The sequence below is a fragment of the Cryptomeria japonica genome, chromosome 6 (genome assembly GCF_030272615.1).
Source record: "Cryptomeria japonica chromosome 6, Sugi_1.0, whole genome shotgun sequence".
NCBI classification, from domain to species: Eukaryota; Viridiplantae; Streptophyta; class Pinopsida; order Cupressales; family Cupressaceae; genus Cryptomeria; species Cryptomeria japonica.
This window is the reverse complement of record NC_081410.1, coordinates 48,361,166-48,371,067: the sequence shown is the minus strand read 5'-3', so window position 1 is coordinate 48,371,067 and position 9,902 is coordinate 48,361,166. Positions and strand designations below refer to the sequence as shown.

Here is a 9,902-nt window from a genome sequence, read left to right as displayed (position 1 = left end):
AAAAAACTTGTAATATTGACCTTTTGTAGGAAAAAAATATAAAACTAGAAAAATTTCAAGAGAATCTCTCACTAAATATTTGATGAGATCATTAGATATAGTGTTAAATCATTTTGAATCCATTTTTTTAAAAATACTTTAATGTTCTCACAACTTCTATTCACATAAATAATAACTATTAAATATAAAAAATTCCCTTTTGCAAATCTATAAGTGTAGTTTTCATTATAAGAGCCTTCTCTTTTAATATTATTTACTATCTTAATCTTTCTATTAAGCATATAAATAATATTCTTTCCTAAAATGAATTGATTGTTAATTTGGAAAGTAAATATAAACAATTGCACTTAAATAATGAGAGGATTATAGTTCAAATACAAGAAAAAGTTTTCCTCTACAAATACATAATGTTAAGCATCATAAAATATGATGCATCATCAATATTATTATCCAAATGAAAAACATGGTTACATGAATTAGACATTTCTAGGTGTGAGAATACAAAAGAGAGGATGCAACTTGTGAGTTCCTGTGTTTTCTATTGTGTCATAGTCTTCCTCATGTCCAATTGGCATTTCCAATTTGAAATTTTGAACAATCCTCCCAATAACTAAGGAGGCTATTGTCACTGCCTGTGTCCATCCTGCACACAACCTATTCCCTGCTCCAAACACCATGCTTCTATAAATATCCTCTTCTATAGGAAACTTGAGTTGTCTGTCTGGATTCCACTCATTTGCATTTTCCCATTCTCCCTCATAGTTGTTTGCTCCCCATATATTGATTAATATCTAAAAAAATAAAACAATAATAAAATTAAACATGTTTATTTTTTAATTGCTAAACATATTAAAAACAGTCAAATAAACTTACAAGAAATTAGTTTCAAAACAAGTAATCCACAGATTTATATATCATTCATAATTATACTTACTTTTTTATTTAGATATTATATTTTCATAATTATAAACATTTAAAGTTTAGTTATGCACTACTTTATTATCTTTATCTTTACCATTTTAATTTGATTTTATAAAATACATATATATTTATTGACTTAAATGATGGTAATACAAATAACATATCCAACATGTATTAATTTTTACTTTTAGTTAAATAAAATCTAATAATGTATCTAAAGAGAAGTGTGTAACGTTTTTGCTTATAATCTAATGAGAAGAAAGAGTAATTTTAAAGAGTGAGTAATACATTATGTTTGAGTATGTTGTCATTTAAGTAATGGTAATATAAAGAACACTTTTTTTTAATCTTTTAGTTAGATTTTTAGTTTTCAAATTATGTATTATTTTTATTTATAAATTTAAAAATTAATAAAAAATTTGAAGACACTAAGTGATATATTATGTTTGATTTTTGTTAGAGAGAGTTGTTGGTACCTTAGCTTGATGTGCAACTAGTTTGTATTGTTTACAATTATTTTAATATTTAAATTTTTTCAGTTTCTCTTTCTCAAAGGAATACTCACTTCATCTTCCACCCATTTATATATAAAAATAATAAATAATCACTATATATTAAAACAGAAAATTGATAACTCTCCTTACTCACAAGTATATGCTTTATGTTTAAATAACTTGATAAATAGTTAAATATTTGTTTCTTTTTAATTAATCAATGAAATATTGAAATCTAATAATATTTAGCTATTAACCCTAAACTAATGGCATGGTTGCCTTTCTCACCATGTCCTAGAATCTAAGTTTTTAAAAGTTTTTGCTTTTTTATGTGTTAATTCTAAAAAGCCAATAATTTTGATTTGTGACATCGAATTCCTGTGACGATGACCTTACTCAGTCAAACAGTCCAAGTTCTTTTAAACAAGCTAATAATTGATTTCTGACATTGAATTCCTCTGATGATGACCTTACTCTGTCAAACAGTCCAAGTTCTTTTAAACAAGTATTTTAATTGTAAAAGCTAATCATAGTACCTGCCGCCCTGCTGGAACATGGTACCCGTCAATCTCCACATCCTCGTGAACGATACGTAGTGGCACTAGGGGCAAAGGAGAATGCCTGCGTACTGTTTCATAAAATATTGCTTTCAGATATGCCAACTTCCCCAAATCCTCTTCTTCTACTGCTTTCTTTCCACATACTTGCTTTAGCTCTGTGTATAGTCGTTCCTGTGGGTTTCATGGTAGGATTTCAGAAATCTTGCATTGAAATAGAATGATTTTATTGATAAAAAAGGGAAAATTTTTGCAGAAATGTACCTGAGTGTGAGGATGCTTGGCAAGGTTGAAGAAAGCCCAAACCATAGCAACATGACTTGTAGTAGTGCTTTCAATAACAGGCTCCCATATTGCAGTCTCCAGCTGCCTCTCACTCAGAATCTCACCTTCCTTGAGAAGCATGTCTAGATATCCTTTCGATTCCTTCACCCCATTAACACATTTCATCATCTAATGAATATACACTTGAAGAAACAAGAAAACCCTAAAAAACATATGGGTTTAGGAGTAACTATTTCATCTTTACCATAACATTTGTGTTGATTAAAAGAAGATGACTTGTAAAAATGGTATTATTTGAGAGACAGGATTAATGGGTTTCAGCCAAATCAGTATAGAATGTGAAGCTACCTTTCCTGAGGATAGAAGGTCCTTCTCTTGGCGAATGAGCGCCCTCACAAGTGCTGCCCTCCTCCTCGTTACATTATCTAACATTCTAAGTAGTTTCTTGTTAGGAAACCATCGATTTACATAAGGAATAAAGTCTCTCCAATTGATTTCTAGAGCAGCAGTTCCAGGTTCCCCAACTATGATATCATACATGTCTTTCACCGATACAATTTCACTACCCAACTCTTCAACGTATAAGGGTTCCACAGTTCTGCCTATCACCTGTAATCCATGCCAAACAATTATCAACTACTGATAATTTACCAGTTGAACTAACAATCTTTCTACAAATTAAGCTTCTGAGCTTTTTTTTGGTATATAAAAAGTTACCAGTTGATCTAATAAGCATTTTGCCACTACTTTTTATGAAAAGGACAAATGTATTTGATGGATAAGCTCTTCCAAATTTCAATACTAAACTATAAATAATGTTAATTTAAAATGGTACAAGTATGGTGCTCCCACATTAGAGATTACTGTGGTATGAGAAGTCACCTGATTTAGAGCAAAATGAAACAAGTGATCAAGAATGATCTTGCTCATGTTCACTGTATCATTGCAAGCTTTCTTCAACTCCAGATACACGGAAGCTATTAGCTTCTGCACCATTTCCTCTCTCATGGATGCATTATTTCTCTGTTTGCACAAGTAGATGTAACATATGTTATGAGTAGTGAAAATGAGAAAATATTACCAAAAACAGGAAAAGAAAAAGTTCCATTCTTGTAAGTAGATGGGTATTTAAAAATATGTGGGTAAGTAAAAATTGATGAAATTAGTAGTAAAGAGTTTTCCGTTTTTTAAATGATGTTGGTAGCATATATAATGAAAACAAATAAAAACAGATATGATATCAAAATACAGAGAAAAAGCCATAGTAGTGAAAACATTACTTGAGGAGCAGTTCCGAGAAGGTGTGAGACCATGAGCTTCTTCATTAAACGATGATCTCTTCCATAGTCTGACAAGGCCACCATTGACTTATCCAACGACAGCACTTGCAAGGTTGTATTGAGTTTTTTCGCTGTGATGGATGAATGATGGTCTGTCATGGCCTGCAACACACATTTTCACTCTCAAGGACTTTGATTAATAACAACTTCTATTTGAACAAAAAAAAAATGGGTTTATAAAAATGTGTTGAAAGCATAGAGTTTATAGGTAACAAACACATAAGGTGTGTTGTTATCTTTATGCACTGATATGCTATAAACACACCTTTTTAACTGCAAAGATGGCTGAGATTTAAACTGAGCAGATTCATAATAACAACTTACTTGTCTGGCAGCTTTGGCTGAATTCAATACAACAACAGCAGATGAAAAGCCAGTACAGACAGAATAGACAGGACCATAGCGTTTAGCCCAGTGGTAGAATGTTCTATGAGGCACCTTATCCTTGAACAGAACAAGGTCCCTCACAACCATCCATGCACCCACAGCTGCATGCATTCACAGTTTATTCACTTCAATTACTCATTTTCCATATTAAGTAACAAAGAACAGAAGACAAAAGACATGAAGCTAACCTGGTGGATATTTCTTCTTCTTTGATGACCTAGATTTAATGGCAATGAATACTAAACCCACCACCATTACAACCTGAATTGCAGTCCAGACTTGAAACAAATAATACTGGGACATATTGCTCAACCAGTATTTTACTTCAGTATGGATACAAGAATATGAGCTCTCCCTCCCCCACTCCTACACACATATATAAGTGTAAATAAGGCTAAATAATATCAATAAGATTGTGGAAAATAAATGATAATAAGAATTAGCTGTAGGGGGGCCATCCATTGAGGGGCGGTCAGTAAAGATGCTTTCTTGTGGCATGTGGGGAAATCTTCTGTTGGAATGTTCGTTAGATTCTCACCACAGTAGATTTTGCAAGTAATGGATTTTGTGGCTTGCTGTTAGATCACTTCTAGCCCAATAACATTCACTAATTTCGCTTCGCCTTCTTATTTACTATTTCTTAACACGAAGTCCTAGGATTAGATTTGTTTTGGTTGTACAGGACTATAAAATACTTAAGGTCTGAGATCCTTTGCCATATATATATTTTTTTTAATAATTGGAATCAGGTGCTTCTTTGGGATTCTAAGACAAATTTTATATCATTTAAGAACTTCCGTACAATGAGATTAGTACTTTTTAAAATTAAAATTATTATTAAAATATTAAATTATATGTTTGTTCATATAACAATGTTATTCAGTTATAGAATAGCTCACCATTTTGTTTAATAGATGAAATAGAAAAAAGGATTAAGAAGTTTAGATTGTGAAATCTATTTTACAACTTATATTGGTTTCTTTGGTTCTACTTTGCACGTGTGTATGAATAATAATATTTTGTTGGTATTATTTGAATAAGATTTATTTGTATCATGTGATTTAAGTGATGGAGGTGGAGAATAATTAATTAAATTTAAGATGAATATAAATTTCAGTGATAGCATGTTGCAACCATCAATTTTAGCATTTAGAGGATGAAGTTGAATCATTCATAATATGTAGAGATCAAGAGAAAGCTTAGGAACGGCTGTATTCTAGTGAGCACAATATTTATTAATTAGAAGAAGTTTTATCTAAATCATATTTAATAATTTGATAATTATTTAAACATTAAATTATCTATATAAATATTTAATAATAAATATATAAATCCAAATTAATAATACAATTTTAAAAGTAAAAAGAATTTTTTTCTAAATAAAAAATAAAAAATTACATATTAAAGATAAAAAAATTAAAAATAAAGTAACAATTTAATTTGAATATATTTTATGTATGTTGTTACAAATAGCTTATTATATATCTAAATGAAAATTGTTATAATTATTTCTTAGTATACAATAATGTAATTGCAAATGTTCTTGTAGACATCTATGTATTATGTTGGAGCATATGTTTCTTAGTCTATAATAGTATTTTTGCAAATACTCTTATACATCTATGTAAAATTGTGAGCATAGACAAGGCATGTCAATTATGTATATGATGCCTCAAAGAGAGATCTCATAGAACACAATCCATAAAGATATATTTTCCTTATGCAACAAATAGTTTATTAGACAAGACATGTCAATTGTGTACATGATGCCTCATAGAGATATCTCACATAACACAATCCATATAGATATATTTTTCATATGCAACAACTATTTTTGTTGTTGTTTTTTTGCTATTGCTCATTGTGGCTTGGTGTCTAGTTTGTCCTTGATGACACTAGATTTCTTTTGTTTGGGTTTCAGATCCTTGTAAAACCTATTTTCTTGTAATAAAAAATAAATAATTTATTTATTTATTTGTTTTTAGAAAATAATTTATTATTCCTTGTTAATTAAGAGAAGCTTTTTATACATATTTAATAATTTGAAGAAGACTCGCTTTTAGAAACACCTGAAAATAGTTAAAACTATGTGATGTTTGCTTCAGAGGAACAAATTTTAAGGTCTATTTTGATACATATATGAAGATCAATTCATGTATATTAGTTGAATTGAGTATGCTAACTTTATACCTATGTTTAAATATATGGTATTATTTTTAAAATTGAACTTTTTTAATAGAAGAGACTATCTTTTAAAGTTGAATTTAAGTTTTAGAATGGTAAGGCAGCATATTTAGTACATTTTTTTATATATATCTCTCTGAGTGCTAAATCCCACACACTAAGGAACATATTAAGTATAGAGAATGTCAATCAACTCTAAATGTTTAACACTTTTAAGTCTAGAAGTGTATTCTTAGTGTGACCACATACATTAAGAAACATATTAAGCCTAGAAAATGTCAGTCAACACTGAGTGTTTAACACTTTTAAACATAGAAGTATAAGCTTGGTGTGTGTGGCTTAAGCCATTCCTATCTATTTCAAAATAATAGTAGAGTTGATATCATAACTTAAAATTATGAATATGAAATAGTGTAGGATTTGATTTCGATAAGATAATTATTCTATTTATATAACTTCGTTTGATTTCCACAATTCATGTTGTGATTTTTTTTTTTTTTGGATTCTATTGTATATGCAATTTTTTATCATCAATGTTTGGAATCATGATGAATCATTAGGATGAAAAAAATTTCCGTCTACATTATTCATCCTCATGATGAATCATAGAGTATGATTCAAAATATTGATGAAAAAAATTGCATACATGATCAAATCCAAAAAAATTAAATGAATTTTCTAAATTGTTAATATAATTGAAATATATGTAATTAAGCTAGGTTTACATGGAACACATTTTTGAATTGAAATACGATAAATAAAGGTGTGAGAGATAGAGAGTAATCTTATAATCTTATAAACGGGACACTTTCACAATATTCAAGAAACACAGACTAAAATGCTGCACATGCTCAAGACAAGACCAATCATACCACCTTTTAAAATTTTATATCTAGAAATCTAAGATGAATGTGTATTGGGCTGCATTATTACTCGGGATTCGATGTTATTGACACAACAGAGGCAAGCGCATCTCTCGTCACAATCTTTCCCTGAAATTTGGTTGTTTGACAGCTTTTCATTCTGGCTGTAAAGTTGGTATTATTGTGTATTCTCTGTATTTTTATGCATAAATCTTTCCTCCCAAACAAATTCAAAGATAAGAGAGTGGAGTGGTCTGTGCATGCTGGAATATTATAGTGTGAGCACTTTATTAGGTTTATCCATGTCTGCTACAATGGCAAGGGAATATCTCTGTTGTGCACACAAGCAATTCGTTTGCACCAAAACCTATAATGCATCATCTGCTTGAACATTAAAAATATTAACAACTAGTTCTATTCATGTGTTTCAATGTTATAAACTAGTATATTTATATTCAAAAAATATATGTAAAATATGTCGAGAGATATCTTATAATAAAAGAGAATCATCTGTAAAATAAATGTTCTAAAATTCTAAACATCAAGAATACAAATCCATTAAAGTCCCGCATGCAAAAAGCTGTGAATCTAACTGGAAACAAGTGGCGAAGGTTCTAATTTATTTGGAGTAAAAAAATAACGCCTCCACAGTTTACGGACATTTTGATGTCATTGTAGATGCGTCTCGGCATAACTCGACATAATAAAGATGTAAGATATTTTAAATTGTAGTGATTATCCTAGAGATCTCATTTTTCCTCTACATTCATTTTGGTGAATCTAATGGGACTTATGCATTCATACCTTCTAATTTATTTGTAATCATTTTTCATTTTTTCTTCCATATGTACTTGCATTTTAGGTAGATATTTAAATAGTTATATATTTGTGATTACATATTATATTTATTAAATATTTTATGTGATAATTCAAAAACTTAAAAACAATATCCTCTCTCTCTCTAGCTTGCTATAATGAAAATTATAGTGTAGAATTATGTAGAGAAAACGATACAAAATAATCACACAAATTTATGTGGAAAAACTTGGTAAAATTATACCTAGAAAAAAACCATGAGCAAAGATCTTTCATGTTATATTTCTTGAGAATTATCACTATTACAACAATCTTCAAAAAGATTTTTAAAAACATGGCTTCGCATACATATGATGTATCTTAGATGCAGGGTCCCAATTAAAGACAATTTTTCAAAAATAGTAAATATAACTTGTGCGACTACATGTTAGACAAATGTCAAAATATAAAAAATAGTGAGTCCCATGTGGACTAGTTGTCATTGTTGGAATAACACCATGACCTACTCGATCCTGACTATTCATCACTATTGAAATAATAGAATTGATTTGATATTCCGACATTCTCTAGTCTCTCTGTTTGTTGCCCTGTTTTAGTCTCATTCTGAGTCTCTACCTGTTTCTCTGTTGTATTGTCAATGCTGTCAGTTGCTGATGGCTCACTAGCCATGTCTGTTTTCCTGGTTGTTTCTTTATCTATCGTAATGTTGACCTTTTGTGTATCAACATCAACTGTGTATAGTACTTTAGGATTAGGATTTGTATCCTCTATGTCCATACTCTCATCTGTCGGTTGATCTTCGGTAGTTTTTACCAGTGATGTGATTTGAGGCGGTGGGGATAAGTTATCTTTAACTTTGATGCTCGAAGGTCCACCAACCTTTCCTTTTCCTTTGTCTCTCTCCTTCTGGTATACTTTTATTGGTTTGGGGTTCCTGTATTCTTCTTGTTTTTCTTTCTCAATAAGAAATATGTCCCATGCATTTTTTGTTTCCTTTGTTACTTCATTCACTCTTCCAACCATTATTGCAATATGCCAGTGTGCAGTAGAGAATACTGACCGGTTGGCTTCAACAATTAAGTCATCTGTCTCCTTAGGTGAGTTTACTGGATAAACAACAAGTAACTTTTCAATTATGATTTTCTTATCAAGCTCTACAACAGCTTGTCTTCTTGCTTCCAGTCTTTTGAACAATTCATCTTGTAGATCATCTCTTATTTCCATTAAGAACTTTTTATAGATGTCCATGTGTAAGATAACATTGTTTTCAACTTGTTCTTTGTCATCTGCTGACAGTGTATCATAGACCTTTCCTATGTTTTTGAGTTTCCCTTCCTCTATGATTTCATGTAGCAATTTGCCAAGAGGGGCCAAGTTTTGTTTAGTCTTCTTCTTCTTTGGTGTCAACTTTTTCTTTGGTGTTGTCTTTCTAACCGATGACCTCACTACCTGTTGTTTTTGTCTAGTCCTTCTAGGCGAAGGAGTGGATGCCGGTAAAGGATCCCTTTTCCTTACAACTCTTTTGAAAGCTGCAGGCATGTCACTCTTCGAAGAAGTAGCTACCGGTGATAGGTGAGTCTCAGGCTGTAGAGTTCCTAACTCATCCTCAGTAATACTGGTTTGTTTTAATACATCTTCTTTAATAGCCTTAGCCTATCTAGAACCTCTTCTCACAACTGCTTCAACCTTTTTCACTCTCTTTTTAGATTGAATTTGTTTTTCTATGGTTTCAGCACTACCAAATACTTCTTCCTTTGGTTCATTTGGTGCTTCCAGAAGTGCTTTAGCATAAGTTTCAATTATATGATCATCAGTCTCATAACCCATCTCTGTTACCCATATTGTTCTTGGGATGAGGGTGAATTCACAAAGTTGGTTCCCACTTTTGCCAACGAAGGAATTTGGCGAAAGTGGGAACTTTGATTTTTAAGGTGTTCGAGCGAAATATGGGTGTTCCCTCAAATTACCCCTGGGAGTTCGAGCGAACCGCTTTGCGGACCTGGTTTCGCTCGAACTACCGGTGACGTTTGGGTTCGAGTGAACCCCCCATTCACT

General features: G+C 31.1%; 1 protein-coding gene across 1 annotated transcript; it reads right to left on the bottom strand.

Moving 5' to 3' along the window:
- Positions 1 to 405: 405 nt before the first annotated feature.
- LOC131079401 (ent-kaurene oxidase 2) lies at positions 406 to 4,369 on the bottom strand. The gene is made up of 8 exons (XM_058017320.2): positions 4,173 to 4,369; positions 3,922 to 4,085; positions 3,538 to 3,699; positions 3,140 to 3,280; positions 2,606 to 2,866; positions 2,237 to 2,398; positions 1,952 to 2,146; positions 406 to 791 (listed from the first exon to the last, which is right to left on the bottom strand). The coding sequence occupies exons 1-8, from the start codon at positions 4,285 to 4,287 to the stop codon at positions 477 to 479; spliced, it is 1,515 nt and encodes a 504-aa protein (XP_057873303.2). The 5' UTR covers positions 4,288 to 4,369; the 3' UTR covers positions 406 to 476.
- Positions 4,370 to 9,902: the final 5,533 nt, after the last annotated feature.